This window comes from Sparus aurata, chromosome 5 (genome assembly GCF_900880675.1).
Source record: "Sparus aurata chromosome 5, fSpaAur1.1, whole genome shotgun sequence".
Taxonomy (NCBI): Eukaryota; Metazoa; Chordata; class Actinopteri; order Spariformes; family Sparidae; genus Sparus; species Sparus aurata.
In genome coordinates this window covers 32,109,355-32,127,794 of record NC_044191.1, presented here as the reverse complement: position 1 = coordinate 32,127,794, position 18,440 = coordinate 32,109,355, and the positions used below count along the sequence as shown (strand labels likewise).

Sequence of the window (18,440 nt, the reverse complement as noted above, 5' to 3'; positions counted from 1 at the left end):
CAGCGCCTCCTTGTAGGCTGTTACCAGGCAGACAGCATTTCCAACATGGCAGCGTCAAGCAGCGCAGAGCAAACGCAGTTGCAAGATATGGAGGATGAAGATGCGGGGATGGAGGAGAGGGAGATGGAATCGGACGGAGAGGAAGAGGAGGAGGAGGGCATGGGAGTAGAAAATTCAGACGACGAAGAGGACGATTCGTCGGAGGACGAGAAAGAAAATGAAGCGGAGATCCAGCGGCTGGAGGAGCAGGTAAATTAGCACAGCCGAGGTTAGCCGAGGAGCTAACGCGAATGAATGGGTGGTAAACACAGTCAGCTGCAAGTCAGACGCGTTAAAAACAGCCAGCGTCTCTCTCCCGAGCTGGTTTGATAGAAAGTAGAAATTATAAATGATGCCAGCTGCTGTTAATCAAAACAATTAAAAGAGTGCGTATGATACGACGTCATTCGCGTAGCTGTCGTGATTAGCCGCGCTGCTAATCTGTGATGCTAATGACTTGTCTCGTGTCACACGCGCCCTTTTGTACTACGAGTCCAGTGGGATGATAAAACAGCTTCCAGAGGTGTTAGAGAGAAAGTTCATGTGTTAATGCAAAGTTCTGTCCTAACTTTACTTGTGTGGCGTCTTGAATTGGTGAGATTGACTCGTTTTATAACAGTTTATAGCGTTTTTGCAGCATTAAAATACCTGTAGTGTACTCATCTTATTGGGCACACCTGGATCAGACTGTATTCTGAAACAGTCCATCAAACTTTAATGCAGGTTATAATGTTAAGTATTTGTTTAAAGGGGCACTATATAAAAAATCAAACTCTGATTTTATTTACAATCTTAATGAGGTAATAATACAAAGATATACTTATTTATTTTAAAAACATTTTCAGACGAGAATAGATAATTGTTTGAAGCTAGAAAGGCGGCAGGGTCCGCCAAATATAATGGATAAACAAAGAAAGTCAGTATGAAATTGTGGTGTCCAATTAGTTTATTCATTCATGAAAACAATGAGTTTGTTTACTCTTATAGACATATCGGAAAATCAGTCAATAAAAATTATTTTCCTCTCATTGGAATTTCTTCCCCCAAACTCCACATTGCACCTTTAAACAACAACAACGTAACATAACCACCTGTATGAAGTCAGGTGTCATTAGACTCTGTGAGATGAGTGTTGGCTGCTGACTGTCAATGTGTCTTAACTACTGTACCAACATGTTGTGTTTTATTGTGTAAGTTATTAGATTGATAATGTCATGACAAGTCATCTGGTACAAAATCTCTGCTGAATAGATATGAAAAGAAATTAAGAAGGTTCTGCTGTTTAATTTTATTTCCTGCACGGTGCGGCTCTACTCAGATGTTTGACAACATGAGCGCATCAGCAGCTTCATGCACATCTTCAATATGTAAACAATTGTAGAAGAGCATGCAACCACCTGCTGTATCAGAGTGCGTTGATGCTGCGCCTGTTGTTGACAGAAGTTTGGTTTCATATTATCGGGTCTGTTTATCGGCTGTAATTTGAGCCTATACAGACATAGAACCGATGCATTATCGATTTGATAGTTATCATTCATCACAGTTTATATTTACTCTTCAACATCGTACCCCTCCTCATCGTCTGTGTGATTTTTTGTTTTCCCCCCCTCCAGTTGTCCATCAATGCTTTCGACTACAACTGCCACGTAGATCTCATCAAACTGCTGAAGCAGGAGGGAGAGCTCGTCCGTCTGCGAAAGGCGAGGCAGAAGATGAGTGAACTTTTCCCACTCACTGAAGGTTGGTGTATGTCTAAATATGATTTTCGGGTCAGTTTACAGCAGCTCTGTGTTATTTGTAACAACAACAACATTTTTTTTTTAAATCCTGCAGAGATCTGGCTCGATTGGCTGAAGGATGAGATCCGTCTGACTGAGGAGGAGCCAAACCGGGAGAAAGTTTATGAACTTTTTGAGAAGGCTATAAAAGACTACATCTGTGAGTTCATCTGAACCGCTGTCACTGCTGTCTATTCGACATCCAGTCTTCACACGATCTTAACATTTAGTTGCATGTCTTTATACCCAGGTCCAGATATCTGGCTTGAATATGCTCAGTATTCAATTGGTGGCATGGGCTCACCAGGTGGGATCGACAAGGTGAGGTCCATCTTCGAGAGAGCGGTGACCGCTGTCGGGCTTCACATGACCAAAGGACAGACGGTGTGGGAGGCGTACAGAGAGTTTGAGAACGCCATTCTGTCCACAGTGCAGGTTTGTGTTTCCATCACTAGAAGAGATTATATCAGCGGTCGGACATGTTTTTGTTGCTGCTGGTTACATAAACATGCCAGCAGGAGATTTATTTTGAATGATGCAAGTACTTTAACTAGTAGATTAGAAATTTAGCATTGAATAAGTGTCCATTAGACTAAACAATGCAAGATACACACTTGATTCATTAAAGACAATTTAATGTAGTTCAGTAATAATAGTAATATTGTAACAAATCAGGCTTTTGAATTATAATCCACTCACTTAACACAGAATATATTCAAATATTTTAGATACAGAATTGAATTCTGGGCCCTTTGCCAGATTTTTCACGCAATTTTCTCTGCCCTGTTTCCTTCAGCCTCCCCCTGGCAGGATTCCCAGCCGCGAAGAGCAGGAGCTGCTGAAGGCTCAGCTCGAGCGGATCCATACTCTGTTTCGCCGCCAGCTGGCCGTTCCCTTAATGGGTGAGAATGACGCCTCGTCTGTCCCGGCAGGCTGTGAAACGTGCACGATTCCGTTTGTGAGAGCCCTATGCCCAGCTGAAAAACTGTGAAATATCCCATTTGAAATGATGATTCCGCCTTCTGGGATAAGTTCAGTGTGGCACGGTTGTTCCGTGGCTTTCTGAAATGCCATACAGATTTAGAAACAGAGCCTTCCTCTCCCGGCTCTGACTGTGCTTTCAGTTTGTTGAGGCGGGGGCGGGAGATGGCTGCATCGTCCAGTATTGTGTTTATGTGTTTCTGCTCCAGCAGAATGGACAACAGAGGCACTTCTGTATCGTTTGAAAATGATTTTTATCTGAACTTCTCTTTTGTTGAATTGTTCACCAAAGATTGCTACCAAAATTTCGTAGTGTACAGATTCCTGCAGCACACTTTTCCTAAATACTGTAGGTATCTTTATTGATAATGTTGATGAGAATGCCTCTTTAATGAAATAAGTAATATTGTGTTTTGTTGCTTTGTAGACATGGAAGCCACGTATGCAGAGTACGAGGAGTGGTCCGAACAAGGGGTGTCTGAGGGGGTCATACATCAGTACAGAAAGGCTTTAAAGCAACTGGAGAAGTGCAAACCTTATGAAGAGTCACTGGTAACATACTTGCATTGATTTTTCCAACTTCTAACTTTTTGGTTGAAACAATTGTTCCGTGCATAACATCTTCACGCTGTTGTGTTGTTGCAGATGGCAGCAGAGCCTCCTAAGCTGGCAGAGTATCAGTCCTACCTCGACTTTGAACTAAAGGAGGGCGACCCGGCGCGGGTCCAGATAACCTTTGAGCGGACGATGGCTGAGAACTGCCTGGTACCAGACATGTGGGCAAAATACAACACGTATCTGGTGAGTATTGGTGTTTGGCATCGTGCTTCAAAGGGCTCTTAGTCAGACTGTTATGTTTGGACTAATTTCCCATGCCATTACCTCCCAGTCTGATTTATTCAGTGCCTCAGACAGCTCCTTCGTCTGCCAGCAAGGACTAAACAACTATCACTGCATTGTTGCACTCAGCTCCTCTTAACAAATGACTGCCGCTGATTTAATAAACTGTAATACAGCTTGGTGATTATTTCACTCCTCTGAAAAGAGTTGAATTATTTCATATGAAAGTTTGTTTGCTTACAGAATTGTGTCCTGTTTGTGTTTCAGTGTAAATGATTCTGCTAGCTACTTCAGTGTTGAGCAACATGTAGAAACAACCTGTGTATATTTACATGTTTGAGTGTTTAAATGATTCATACTTACTCAAAGTTTTGGAATCGGTTCAGTGGATCTCCTCAGCTGGCAGCTGCCACACGGCTGCAACGTAACCCTTTGGCTCCTTTGGTTGTTGCTCTTAAGTAATGAAACGGTTCCTACGGTGAGAGACCTTTTTGTCCAATAATAAGGTCCTTGCTCAAGGAGAAGTCTTGCTCCTAAGTCCTGTAATGTGATGTGTTACAGTTTTTACCTCTTGTAGATGTTGTTGCCCCGAAGGATTACGTTGCAGCCACTGCAGTTATGTCACGGCCGGCAGCTGAGGCGATATACTTGACCGATTCTAAAACTTCTGACTCCTCAGTTAACATTAGAGCCTGATAAATATATTATCAGCTGATATTGGTTTGTCACAGATGGAAAAAAAATATTGTAATTCACTACTAGACAGTAGTGAAGATAAAACTGGTGGGATGTTAGAAAATGTTGCTTCTTTAATTGTCTTTGAATTGATAAAGCAATTAATCTTCCATGTTGTTGGAGGTCATTCTGACTGTTTGGTTGTTTGTCTCTCTGCAGGATCGTCAGCTGAAGGTCAGAGACATGGTTCTCTCCACTCACGAACGTGCCGTCAGAAACTGCCCCTGGACGATGGGTCTGTGGAAGAGCTACCTGCTGGCCCTGGAGAGGCACGGAGCCGACCATCACACTGTCTCAGGTAACTGTGATGCAGTGTGTGACAAACATCACCTGTATGGAGGCTTATATTTTGTTACAGCTGGCTATGAAAGATGCAAAACCACAAGCCTTAAATCGTTCCCTATGAGGAGAATCTGGACATTATTTGGCCTTACCTTGTGTCTTCTTTGTCTTCCTCACAGATGTTTTTGAGAAGGCGCTGAATGCAGGTTTCATTCAAGCAACAGATTACGTGGAGATCTGGCAGGCTTACCTCGACTACCTGAGGAGACGTGTGGATTTCAGCAAAGGTTGGAGCAGCCGTGTGTGAAACAGAATTTGTCTTTGTGGTTGGATATAAATATTTATTGAATTTCACCCGTTGCTCTTCTCGCTTTGGTGTGCCCTTTTTTGCAGAGTCAAGTAAAGAGTTAGAGGAGTTACGAGGAGCTTTCGCTCGATCTCTAGACTACATGAAACAAGATGTCGAAGAAAGTAGGTGACTTTGAGTCCAACTGAGATTCTTATTGAATTTCTTCAGTATGCTTGGTTTTTTATTTAGCTCGTTGTCTTTTGTCACTGTAGGGTTCGGTGAAAGCGGAGATCCTTCTTGTCTCATAATGCAGATCTGGGCCAGGATAGAGGTGAGTAGTGTTACCATGACAACCATTTTTAAGAGTCAGATGTCTGCGATGTTGAGCCCTAAGAAACCTGAAATGAAAAAAGTCTTTTTAACCATTTTGAATCACAGTCACAGTCACATTTTTGACAATATGTCAAAAAATGTGCAGAAAAATCTTTTTTTTTGTATTTTGATATTAAAAAAAAAGTTGTGATTTATTATTTTTAAACTACATGTCGCACACGTTTACGTAAGCTTAATCAAACCAATTTCAACCCATAATATTGTGCCATCCACCCATCAATCAATCGTCAACTTTAAGTGGTGAACAACTGGCACAGAGCAGAGTGTTTCACTGATTACTGTAGAAAAACAATTTTAGTAACTGATTTGGTGAATATCTGACTAACCCAGCAAGGAACCCACCTTGGCTGAAGGGCGTCACTCACATGCAGCACTTTTGTCTGCAATAGCAATTTTCTCCCTACCTGACTGATTTTACATGAAAGGCTTAAATATGCAGAAGCAAATTTCACTCTGCCTTCTGTTTCAGTTCGACTTTAAATTCTGTGTTAATCTGTTTATTTGCGTTTGTTAATTTGACTTATTTTTTTTCTTATTTTGGGGGGGAGGAATTTCAACATCTTGTAGCATCTTGATGACTGAGTGAGCTTGTCCACTTAAAACTCAGCAATAGCTCAAATGTGTACAAGTACTCTATGATGTACTTGTGCTGCCAAATGACCTTGAAGCATCAAAAAATCTCTAAATTATGAAAGACTAAAGGAACAGTTTCTAATCCACGGCAGCACTTTCCAGAATGAGTGACAGTTTGAGTCACATTGACTTCTTTTTTTCTCGTAATTCTTTTCCAGGCGCTCCACTGCAAGAACATCCAGAAAGCCAGAGAGCTGTGGGACAGCATCATGACGAAAGGAAACGCCAAATTTGCCAATATGTGGCTTGAGTACTATAACCTTGAAAGGTATGTCAGTGCATGTCTGATGCCTTTGTGATGAAACATTTATCCAGAACGTGTCGTCCTGAATGTCTTTCTGTATCCGCAGGTCTTATGGAGACCCCGTCCACTGTCGGAAAGCTCTCCACAGAGCAGTCCAGTGCACCTCCGACTACCCTGAGCATGTGTGTGAAGTCCTGCTCACCTTTGAGAGGGTGGAAGGTGAGTCCCAGTCTAAAACTTAAAAGTTGTCATAAGAATAATAAAGAAGATTTCATGATATACAGTGTGCATCTGCGTTTTGCGTCCTCACCTACAGGGTCTCTGGAGGACTGGGACCTGGCGGTGCAGAAGACAGAGACCAGGCTGAACAGGGTTAATGAGCAACGAGCAAAGGTAGGAAGCACATATCAGCATTGTACTGGGCGGGTGTGTCATGACGCTGCTTTCTTGCTGATGTCGCCGTGTTCTGCACTTCTGTCAGGTGGCTGAGAAAGAAGCCAACATGGTTCGCCAAGAGGAGGACAGAGCTGATCAGCGGCGGAAGAACAGGTCAGACAAGAAGTTTCAGAAAAAGACCCAGAAGGGAACTCGGGCTGGCGAGAAGAGGAAAGTGGAGCAGGACGATTATCACAACGAGTGGAATGAGGACTCAGGTATATAACGGTGGTGATACCGTGAACCTTTTTATTTTAAGCAAAGATAACAGAGACTAACTGTTGTTCCCCCTCTGTCACAGAACAAGCTCCTAAAAGGCACAGAGGGAACGGGGACCAAACCACAGACGAGTACATGGAGACTGAGACGGGACTCTTTGGAAAGAACGCTCCCCCCGGCTACAAGCCCGGTCCACCTGGCGCTAAAAAGGCCCAGCAGGAAGCTGCTGCCCAGAGGCAGAACGACGACAAGCCCGAGCTTCGCAACGACAACTGCAGCGTCTTCATCAGCAACCTGACGTACACGCTGGAGGAGCCAGAGGCAAAGCTCAGGACGCTGTTTGAGATCTGTGGCCCCATTAAACAGATTCGCCCCGTCTTCAGCAACAAAGGGGGCTTCAAAGGCTACGGCTATGTACAGTTTGAATCCTCCGTGTCGGTCCCTGAGGCCCTGAAGCTGGACAGACGGGAGGTGGAGGGCAGGCCCATGTTTGTGTCTCCTTGTGTGGACAAAAACAAAAATCCTGACTTTAAGGTAAATATGAAATAAGAACAAGACTAGCAATGTTGAAAAGTCTTTAAAATCGTATCAGACACAATGTACATTACAATATATTTTCTGTTTATTCCATATATTATTTAAAACAGGTGTTTAAATTAGGCTGAAAGTGGTAAAAATTTAAATTGGTGAACTCTGCAGAAACCCTGAGAATACAAGCGACCACTTCACATTAATGTCCCTCGCAGGTGTTTAAGTACAACACATCCTTGGAGAAACAAAAGATCTTCATCTCTGGGCTGCCGTTCTCGTGCACGAAAGAGCAGCTGGAGGAACTCTGCAAAAGTCACGGCAACATTAAAGAAGTTCGCCTGGTCACATATCGCTCAGGAAAACCCAAGGTGAGGCATAATGAGGAGCACGGCGTCCAGATGTTCAGCTAAGAATAGCCATCCTTTTCCAGCTAATGATAGCCACCTTTGACCACACAGATGCTGAGCCAGGTAAAGGTGTATAAAGTCTGCTGTGATGTATTAACCTGCTCTTTCTGTGTGGCTCTGCAGGGTCTGGCATATGTTGATTTTGGAGATGAAGCCCATGCATCTCAGGCCGTTCTGAAGATGGACGGCATGGAGGTGGAGGGCAACAAAATCTCTGTCGCTATAAGTAACCCTCCTCGCAGGAACGTGATGGATAAACCTGGTTCCAGCAGGCCCGGGGCAGACTTGATGCCTCGTCAGGTCTTTGGATCGTAAGTTTGACTCTTAACAGAAATGTTCTGAAAACCTTCCATTCTCAGATCTGTACCTGTTCAGAAACGATGCTGTTTTATTTCTGTTTGCAGGAGAGGAAGAGGACGCACCCAGCTCTCATTACTCCCTCGTTCGCTGCATCGACAAAGTGAGCCCGCGGGCAAAGTGGAGAACGGGACGGCAGCGGCACAGAACCCAGCAACAACCAGCACAGCTGGAGAGACGAAACCTTTGTCAAATTCAGACTTTGCCAAGATGCTTCTCAAAAAGTGAGAAGATGAGAGAATTACAACCGCCTTCACACTGAAAGCCATCTTGTGTCCTTACAAATAAGTGTTGGTGATGTTTCTGTAATCGGTTACCTGACCTCCCTTTAATCTTCTCATCTTCAGTTCTGCGAGATTGCCTTAATCGTCTCCATCAAAAAACCCTTTTCAACCAAGACTCTTCACCCGTGTGACAGATTGTTCTGGTTTGTCTGAAGGTGGCTGGCAGGCTTTTTTCTTTCTTTTATAAAAAAAACTGTATAATGTGTGTAAATATACTGTATCTAAAATTGTATGCCTCATGTCGCAGAGTGTCTTCTTTCGTTGTGTAATGTAAAAAGGGATCCGAGAGAAGTACGTGGGAGAGTATTTTTTATAAATATTCCAAACAGCCAACCTTGTGAATGTTGTTTGAAAAGGTTTTATGCAAAAGTGCAGATGTGGTGTAATATAGTTTGTGTGTGCGTGTGTGTGTGTACATAAGTTGGGTTGTGCTGCAGTGATGAAAAAGATGTTCTCCATGTTTTTAGGAAACCTTTTGGATTTTGTCGCGTAACTTAGTTCGACACGGCTAACGAGGCTAGCAGTGACTTTCTGACTGTATAGAAAACTAGTTTTTATATAATATCATCTCTGAGTTGCCATGTTGCTGCTAATTATCAGCATTATGATGCTAAGGACGAACCCTAGAGGCTCCAGCAAATTAGTGCTAGTTCCCTGGCTTCATGTTGGCCAGTGGGTGTTTATAACAGTATGAAAACTGCCCAAGTGATATGTGTCATACTGCTCATGCTCGATATCAGTTTAAGTATTTACAGAACTGCTTTCAGTATATGGTCTCATCCCTTTCATACATGTGTTACCTGTTTTGTTCAGGGTAAAAACATCCAGTCACCAATGTTGCTTTAAATATGAATTTGTTTATGTGCTTTGGAAGGAGAGAGTAACGGAGGGAAGGACGTGTTCCCTTGAGAGTGAATATGTAAGTGTTCAAGAAATGTGTCTGACCGGCTGCTTCTGGTGGCAAGAAAAACCCTGATGAACGTGTCTGAGCTTTAGTTCGGTTCACACAAATTGATTTAACGGTTATGATCTTTAATTTCACATGAAATCTAATTTGCTCAGCGATGTAGCGTTGCAATGATAAGTCGATTTACAAAAAAAATTACTGTACAAGTCATTTAATGCAAAAATTCCAACCTGTTGCTTTCGCCATGTTTTTTTCTCACGTTTTGTCTGACATTACTGATCAACAGACATTTCAAAGGTGCAATGTGTACGATTCTTGGCCGAAAACATTCAAGACTAAATTATCAAAACAATGTGAAATTTCGACATTATGCCGCCTGTATTGTGTTGATCGTTTTAGCATGCTAACCAGCTAGCCCTGGTCAATTCAAGTCAGAACCCCCTTTGCTATTGTTGTAAACACCAACACTTCTCCCAAGCTCCCAGCTACGACCGCTAGCTGCATGGCTAACTGAGCTAACTAGCCAACAGCAGCTACAACTGGCAGTTACTGAGTTACTCGCCATTTGTTGCGAGTACGAATTCAACAAGTGGCCATTTCTGACATGTTGCACCTTTAAGACAACTTATTGGGTTCCAGGAAACTTGGTTGTTTTTCCAGTTTTTGCAAGTTTTGTGGACCAATTGGTTAAGAAAAAAAGAAAAAGATCAGCAGATTGTCCGTTAATTTAAGAGAAGACATTCATTCATTTGTGTTTTAAAGGAATTAGAATATAAAACATAAGTGTTAGAAGTTACATGTGGAACTCTGTTGTACAAGTGAATCCTGGAGACAAACAAATCTAATTAGTTTTCTAAATGTGGTTCCGACTTGTTTGTCTTGGAAGCGCTCAGTCGAGCTGACCCTGAATGAACTTTGTGTAAGACGAGCCACAGTTAGCCGACAGCTCGTGTCGCTGTCATCTACGTATTATTTACGTCTGCAGCTCCTTCTACACAACAGAAGAGAATCTATGCAGTTTTTTTCCATTTGTTTTCCCGCGTGAGAAGTCGACCATTGGTCCACTCGTTTGGAATATTAACTGTTTGTGTACATAATGTTAGGTATATTTCAAAAAGGTCACCATAGTTTGTAATAAATATAAATCTAAGTTTTCATCTCAGATGGGATACAAGCTATATGTATTGCTCTCACCACAGTGGCCTAATCAAAGAAAAAAAAAAGTAGGAAAAAAAAATCTTGATTATGTTGGTCTGTAGGAGTCGCAAGTTTTCTGTTCGGAACTAGAAGTGGTAAACGTGCATTGCTGTTGTTTTGTATCATTTCTATAGTCGATGTTTTGAATTTGGTATAGAGGTAAATAATAAATGGCTATTTTTTTGTTCAACCACAGTATTTATTTACGTGCTCGTTTCGTTATCTACCCTTATTTTTGAGTCCTGTAAAAAGAACTAAGTCATGTGTTTGTTTTTTTTTCCTGGTCTAAAACTTGTTTAAATAAAATCATGAAAACCTTTGATTCTTTTTTTGACACACAAATTTGTTCTTTAAAAAAACAAAACAAACCCTAAAGACATGATGAAAGTTAAAACACTTTTATTTTAAAATAAATAATCACATAAAGGAAAGTGCTTAACAGTGTTAGGAGACATCACTTTATCCAAAGATGATGAGTTCAGTTTTTACACATACACTACACATCTGTGTTGGAGATCACTGAAGCGTCTCAAGTCGACATGATAAGAAAGCTTCCTGCCCTCCTCACGTCACCAGTAGTCAAACTTCAGATTGTGTTCTGATGGGAACTAAAATGCATTAAAGCTGCGATGGGACTCTGATTACAAACTAACAAAAGGGAAGAAGTTTCTTTTCATTGTGAAGGAAAACAAACTTAAAAACGGCAACATCTGACTTCAGCTCATCATCCTGCAGCAACGAGTTCAGCAGATGTTTGTAAAACCGACACTGAAGCAGGGAGGGCGACATCGCAGGACACGGGATGAGTGACGAGGCATTTTAATACATTTCATGATTGGATTGTTGTTAAATAGCTTTTAGATCAATCACAAACTCGCCCAGCATGCTGGCCTGTCGTGCTCCTCCCGTCTCTGGCTCAGTTGTGGATGGGGATGGTCTGCTTGCAGTCCAGACAGGCCTGGTCCTGACTGGCTGCCGGCAGCCCAACAGCGTGTTCTGTTGTAGAAATCAGCAGCGTGTCCAGTGTCATCTCTGTGCATTTGGCGATGAAGCGAATGAAGGGCCGTACGTCGCCCTCGTTGGCTGTGTCTAGAGCTGCGTAATACTCAGACCGCTGCTCTTTGCGAATAGTGATGGGTGGGTATCTCGCCTGCATGAGCACGAGGTTCATCAGCAGCCGGGATGTGCGTCCGTTGCCGTCTACAAATGGGTGCACGTACACCAGTTTGTAGTGGGCGAGAGCTGCGTACTCCACAGGGTGCAGCTGCAGGGCCTCCTCAGAGTTGAGCCACTGAACCAGCTCCTGCATGTGTCTCTGCAGGTCCTGAGGGTGCGGGGGGATGTGGTGGCCCACAAACACCTGGTTGGTGCGCAGCCTCCCTCCTTCTACGGGATCTACATAGCCGAGGACCCGCCGGTGAATCTCCAGGATGTCATTGACGTCGATGGTTCCAGTTCTGGACAACAGCGTGGTGTTGATGTACTTCATGGCTGCGTCCACCCCGATGGCCTCATTCTGCTCCTGAAGACTCTTCCCAGGAACGGCATACCGCGTCTCGAGGATGTGACGGATCTCAGAGAGAGTGAGCGTGCTGCCTTCAATGGCCACCGTGTGGTAGATGTGGTGGTAGTAGGTTTCCTCCATCACTCGGCGTAGTGCCGAGTTGCCTTTAGGAATGGACATGAGCCGGCGCACTTTACTGTCAATGATGCCAAAATAACGCTGATCAATCTCCTCCACCAAGGGCAGAGTTCGGTCTCGGCTGACCAGAGCTCGCTCATTACACGGCGAGATGGCCAAAGCTTTGGTGTAGAGGTGATCTGCCTGGACGACGTCCTTCTCCTCCTCCAGAATGGTCCCCAGCTCCGTCAGCGCATCCACAAAGTCTGGATTCATGCTGAGTGCGTGCACCAGCAGCTTGTGAGCCTTCTCCCTCTTCCCCAGTTTCTTCATCTCCAGAGCCTGCAGCAGCGCCGCTTTGGCCTCCAGCACCATCTCTGCAATCAGAAACATGGTTACAGCAACACGCTCCAACACATTACTGAACTCATAGCACAGCAGGTCTGGGCAACGTTGAAAAGAAGTACGACTGTAAATCTGTTTATTTACACTGAATTACAAAACAAAGACAAAGTAAACATTGTGTTTTCAAAGAGAAACCCCTGATTTGTCTTTGAGTATCTAATCTATATCTCCTGAAGTTACTCTTAGGCCCTTATAAGTATACTTACTTATAAGGGCCTAAGAGTAACTAACAATTAAATATACTTCCAAGTATGAGTAAAAACACATTGTATGTATCTAACCTCATCTTTACTGAACTGTGGACTTCCTGTTTGTACCTTTGCTCGGCTTGGACCTCTGAGGCAGCAGATCAAGGGCAGTGAAGGGGACGGTGAGGCTGGTGGACTGCACCGCTGGGGGCTGATGGTAGCCTCCCCACAGGTGGCAGCGGAGCTGAGCCATGCCCTTCAGGGCGGCGCGGCACTGGTTCTCCACCCCGACCAGTGGCATCAGGATGGCCACGAGAGAGCCGACGAGGACACAAAGCAGCGGGCCCCATCCTCCGAGGACACGGCTGGTGGTGTAACGCCACTCTGTAACGGCAGCCATGATGATTTGAGGTTAAATCCTCCATCCTCTGGCGACACGGTGCCCCATGTATCTCCACCCCAGCTAGGAGAGCCGATGGGCGGCTGACAGGAGGGGAAACACGGCCAACATTGACAGCTGGGAGTCACAAACACCGCCGACGGAACTCAGCTCGCTTATCCGACCGTTACAGCTGCTACGTCACTAGTTAGCTAACTCCTAGTAGCAGTTAGCTTGAGTGACTCTACGCTGAAACTTTACAACAGCGACAAAACGAGCGAATAAAACTGCGTTTCACCTGTTCCCGGCGTCAGCACAGTTGTGTACATATTACACATCATCATAGACTTCCTCGATCCGGACGTGCCAGCATCCTCGAATATAATTGGTCGGGGTTGTAATGAAGGGCGGCGCCGATTGGCTGAAAACGCAGGAATACAATAAATGGGTCGTGACCGTTTCTGATTGGACGACGAGGAAACAGCCCCGCCCCCATTTCAGTCTGACAGGCAGTGTTTACAAAATTAAGGTCAAAACACATAATGTTCAGGAAAAACATCTAAAACATCCCTGATTTTAGGTTGATAAAGATCTTTTTAAAGATATTTAGTCAGTTTGTTTATGTTTTTCATCTTCTTAATCCTAAATCATTTACTATTTATTTTAAATTCTTATTCATGGGACTTCTACTGAGACCAACGCTTTGTTTTTCACAGTTACACTCATCACATTCATACCTGGGAGACGCTCAGTGCAACCACAGTCTGACCTGCAAATGGGGTTAAGGCCCTTGCTCAAGGGCACGTCCGTAGCAGTAATGAGAATGGGGTGAGTGCAGCCTTTTACTTTTCCCATCCAGATTTGTGCACAGTACCTTAGAAGGAATACCAGAGAGGTTATACTCGTGGCAATTAAAGCTGCAACACTTGAAAGCTGAAATAATAAAACAACCACTTCCTGGTGAAGATAGCTGACTGTTAAATCTTTAGCCCGAGCTGCCAATCCAAAGTGTCAGAGATCCGGGTTTGAGATTTATGAATCAACTATCTTTCTCAAGTAACTGACATCATGTTGCTAAGCACTCTGCTAAAAATCTATGACTTCAGCTCCTGAGTTTTTTATGACTAAACGTGGCAGGTGACCCACTTTGTTCAGCTGTTCTCACAATAAACAGGCTTTTCCAGCACATAAAACAGTAGTTTTAACATTAAAACACTAAACATACCAGTCTGACACGTCTGATCATCACAGGAAGCCACTCAATATCCACCACCCCGCTGTAGAAAATAAAGATATAAATATTTGAGTTGGCATCCATTAGGCCCTAATGTCATCGTCCACCAACATCATATATTTAAAAGGTGCAATATGAAGTTTTGGGGAAGAAATCTGAATGTGAAGATTAATAGAGACACATTTCTTTTTTATGCATAAACAAACTAAAAAAACAAACTGTCTTTGTTTTCATGAATATACTGAATAAATGAACCGACCTTAAAGGACATCACAATTTCATACTTTTTTACTTTGTTTACCTGTGGCGGACCCTGCCACCTTTCTAGTTAAATAAAAAAAAATGTAAGAGTTAATATTGTAAATATAAATATTCTGAGTTTGAATTTCTACCCCAAAAACTACATAATGCTCCTTTAAGTTGGAGTGGGAAGTGTTTGATTTAGTTTTGCATAATTTGCATAAAATAAATGAGCTGTTGTGTCATGATACTTTTAATTTTCCAGTTTTGTTGTTGTTGTTGTTTTTTAATTAGGTAGATTCTTGCAGCTCCGGCTTTGCCCTCCCTCTATCTGGTTACTGCAGAATGACGAGCACACAGCAGAGGGCAGCAGCGCTCTGTGATGCAAACATCCACACAGTCATGGTCGTATCCCCTGAAGACTGCAGTAGTCCTCTTCAAAGAGTCAGCATAATCTTAATTTATTCTTGTGCCATCCATTTTTATTTAATGCATGAATTTCCAAAACACAAAATGTGAAAGTAATAAAATATTGTCCTCCTCAGCTCCTTATTTTCACATTTTGTAATCTTTCAGTTCTAGTTATGCAGTTTTGTTATGTTTTATGTGTTTAAGTAAAAGCTTTTATGCGTGTATATGTGTCACATATTTATGAAATTGGCCTACAGTAGTTACCACCGGTTGGGAGCAGCCTGTGGCGACGAGGATGGAAACCTGGCCGCGTGCCAAGGCCAACACTATTAGACGTATCTTCAGCAGATGGCAGACTATCAGCTCTAAATAGCTGATATCCACAGACAGCCCGACACTCTGCGGCACCGCACGGTCCCCACAGACAGTGCAGAGGAACTAATGAATGAATCTTGTCGGGAGATTAAGCAGTTGTGTCTGAAATTTGGGGTGTGGAATTTGTCAAGTTATGCTGCGCAGGGTGCTCGCAGCGAGCTCCTGAGCTGCACACTAACATCATTTACTACCAAAGAGTCCCTTTGTGCTGCGCTGCAATTTCACCTTGGAGGATAATGGGGCTGCCTGTTCGAGTGTGCTCGAGCTGCATTATTTCTTCACTCCTGTTATTCATGCGCTCAATCACACACTTCTGGCCCGAGAGTACACTCACAATGAAAGAAAGAAAGAAAGAAAGAAAGAATGAAACGTTGAGGGAATATTTAATCAGCATGCTGCCAATGATTAACTGTGATGGCTGAGGGATGACTAACTGCTGCCTGTGGGACACAAGCTCAAATCTTTGTGTATCTGTGGCTTAAATCACAATCAGTGCAGTGTGATTTTGCCACAACAGAGAGACACTTTTATTATCACTCTTTGGCTACGAAGCAGCTTTCACTCAATGACGCATAAAAACGGGGCCTGTAGCAGATTGCAGCAAGAAGACTAACGAGGACGGAGAACCTTCACAGATTTTTATTTCTGCGTTTCTTTTCTATTACAGCAAAAAGGGAGGAAAAAAATAAAGTCTTCTCGTTCCACTTCCTGTTTAATATGCTTAATCAGCTCAGTACCCACCACTGCTACTGAACTGCTGATTGTATTTACACATATTAGAGCAAATGTGCATAGTATAAGGTAACTACACCTCATTATACATTCAAGGTGATTTTTTTATTGCACAACACAGGGTTTCTCCCTCAATATACACAGTGCGTTTGGCAGTGAAGTGATGCAAACAGCAGCGGAAAGATGGTGGTGACACTGTGGTTGACATCTTCATGCCACACAATGTGTCATATGAAATTCACATCTCACAGGTTCAAGTTTCTCAATCTTGTGACCAGCAAGCAAAGTGCAGAGGAGGCCAGACTCCAAGAGGAAAATGTTTATATGCATGAATAATATCACAACAAATTAATCCAAACTGTGGGAGTCTGGAGGTCTGGAGAAACAAAAGAGATGTGGGATATCTGGAGCAGCCACACAACGGGCCAGAGGGGCCCACACAGGACGTCCCTCCCTGAACTTTAAGATAACTGCATAAACTAAACTAACAAACAGAGCTGCGAAAAATGCACCACCAGACCTCAGATCCTCAGAAGGAACACAAACACTAACTCGAAGGAAGCCGAGGGTGCAAAGACTGGATGGGAGAGAAATCCCTCTCATCAGTCACAGACTCATCAGAGGATCAGGAGCAGCTGAGAGGAGAGAGGGAGAGGAACACAACCGCAAAACCCCTTTTTATGACCTGACTGTCAAATCGAGGAGGAGGAGATGGTGTTGGAGTTATGGGCGAGAAGGCTGCCGGCTTGGCAGCCTCTTTTTTTGAGACTATGTGTTTTAAATCTTCACACAGCTGTTTAAAGGAAACGTCAGGACAATGTCCAGCCTTGTTTGTGGCGGCCAAAACGTGAGTTTTAAAGGTCTAATTTGCAAGATCATTCCCAACTTGTAAGATACTGACACTCTGGCGTGGTGGCTGGCCCGATCTACGACCCCAAAACATCAGTACTGAAGATCTGGGGAACCCAAAGTGTCAGGATATGATGAGTTGGTCAAGAGACTCTACCATCAACTTTCCTACAGATTGGACCTTTAAGCCGAAACAGGATGTTCTCCTAACTCTAACCTAAGTGGTTCTTGTTCCTAAATTAGCACATCCATGGAGCCTTATATGGAGAAGTAGCACTTCTTTATTCAAGGCTCCAGAACACTGGAGGACTCTTTGCTTTAGTTGAAAGGCGAAGACAAATATGGCTGAATGGTGAAGTGTGATGAAGGAGAAACGATGGCGTGAAATGAACGGCCCTCGGGTCGTGTTGCAGGCTAATTCTATGCCCATCTGGCATATGCTGACATGAGCATCAGCTCGCCTCAGCTGTGGAAACAGATAAAAACCACAAGAGTCTGAAGTTAAAAAATCACAGATGAGTGCTAATTCTGTGTTTCGACATGTTGATGCAATTAAATGCCTCATGTCACTGCGGGATTATCACCAGAACGGAACGGTCTCGTTGAAAAGTTGCGTTATCTTTAGGTGTGCTCGTATCTCTTCGTATCGCTGTCGTCACATGGCTGCGATGCACTGAACATGAACTACGGGCACGGAAAACAAAACCCACTTGTTTCAGCTGGATATTTGTCAGAATCTGTGAAATAATAGGCTGCTACATACATCAGCGTGATGCTCACACCAGCTGAGATGTGAACTTGAAGCCCACTCCAGAGATGACCTGTCAGCCGCTATTAAAAATAACACCCTGTCTTTTTTAGCTACTTGCTGAAACTGTGCTTTAAGAAGTAGAAAATCCATCTGCCCACCTGGAAAAAAAAGGTGACCTGTCAGGGCAGAAAATAAATCCCTCTGGCACAGACGCCTCACCTCCTCCTCCTCCTCCTCGTCCTCCTCCTCCCTCCACCAGCTCCTCTCTCCAGCCTCTGTGGGGCCGTCAGTCTGCCTGCCTTTCTGTCTGAGAGGAGGCTTTGTTCTGGGTGACAGAGCTGGGTGTCAGAGATAGAGGATCTCGTTAGGCAGTCAGAGGGAGAGGGATGGTAGCTCTCTTTCCACTCTCTGGGTATGGATGGCTCGGAGAAAGAGGGATGAGGGCGCCGTAAAATGGATGGCAGGGCGAAGGAGAGCTGCACTGGGAGCAACAACTGTCCTTTGCTGTCAGCGTCCAAGATACCTATCCGAATGGAGGCTTAGCTCCAAAAATGCAAGATCCGCACTCTCTCTGGCAGAATAACAAGCGCTGTTACAAGACGATTCGGGAGGTCATGTGTCTCTTTCACACAGAGGTTGTCCTCGGTTCCCCTCAGCCCGTCTACAGCTCCTCCATTAGCAGAATAAATCATCGGATTACCAGT

At 43.7% G+C, this 18,440-nt stretch overlaps 2 protein-coding genes across 3 annotated transcripts; one reads left to right on the top strand and one right to left on the bottom strand.

Annotated features, from left to right (window-relative positions):
* The first annotated feature begins 10 nt into the window (after positions 1-10).
* On the top strand, positions 11-10,873 carry sart3 (spliceosome associated factor 3, U4/U6 recycling protein). Of its 2 annotated transcripts, XM_030417189.1 has the most exons (20): positions 11-249; positions 1,653-1,779; positions 1,873-1,977; positions 2,068-2,252; positions 2,614-2,719; positions 3,226-3,350; positions 3,444-3,599; positions 4,533-4,671; positions 4,835-4,942; positions 5,049-5,126; positions 5,217-5,275; positions 6,129-6,238; positions 6,321-6,433; positions 6,531-6,607; positions 6,696-6,867; positions 6,951-7,402; positions 7,615-7,767; positions 7,930-8,117; positions 8,211-8,387; positions 8,511-10,873. In XM_030417189.1, the coding sequence occupies exons 1-20, from the start codon at positions 46-48 to the stop codon at positions 8,527-8,529; spliced, it is 2,853 nt and encodes a 950-aa protein (XP_030273049.1). In that variant the 5' UTR covers positions 11-45; the 3' UTR covers positions 8,530-10,873. The 2 variants fall into 2 exon arrangements, with proteins under 2 accessions (XP_030273049.1, XP_030273050.1); XM_030417190.1 differs by having other exon boundaries at positions 46-249; positions 8,211-10,873.
* Positions 10,874-10,933: 60 nt separating this feature from the next.
* On the bottom strand, positions 10,934-13,516 carry ficd (FIC domain protein adenylyltransferase). Its single transcript, XM_030415689.1, has 2 exons — positions 12,895-13,516; positions 10,934-12,549 (listed from the first exon to the last, which is right to left on the bottom strand). The coding sequence occupies exons 1-2, from the start codon at positions 13,163-13,165 to the stop codon at positions 11,468-11,470; spliced, it is 1,353 nt and encodes a 450-aa protein (XP_030271549.1). The 5' UTR covers positions 13,166-13,516; the 3' UTR covers positions 10,934-11,467.
* Between the last annotated feature and the right edge of the window lie 4,924 nt (positions 13,517-18,440).

Excerpts from the sequence above, each read along its gene's own strand:
- sart3 (XM_030417189.1), top strand. The coding sequence starts at position 46 with ATGGCAGCGTCAAGCAGCGCAGAGCAAACGCAGTTGCAAGATATGGAG. Across the intron at positions 1,780-1,872 it reads ACTTTTCCCACTCACTGAAG|AGATCTGGCTCGATTGGCTG; the intron begins GTTGGTGTATGT and ends TAAATCCTGCAG. Across the intron at positions 6,239-6,320 it reads GAGTACTATAACCTTGAAAG|GTCTTATGGAGACCCCGTCC; the intron begins GTATGTCAGTGC and ends CTGTATCCGCAG.
- ficd (XM_030415689.1), bottom strand. The coding sequence starts at position 13,165 with ATGGCTGCCGTTACAGAGTGGCGTTACACCACCAGCCGTGTCCTCGGA. Across the intron at positions 12,550-12,894 it reads GAGGTCCAAGCCGAGCAAAG|AGATGGTGCTGGAGGCCAAA; the intron begins GTACAAACAGGA and ends TTCTGATTGCAG.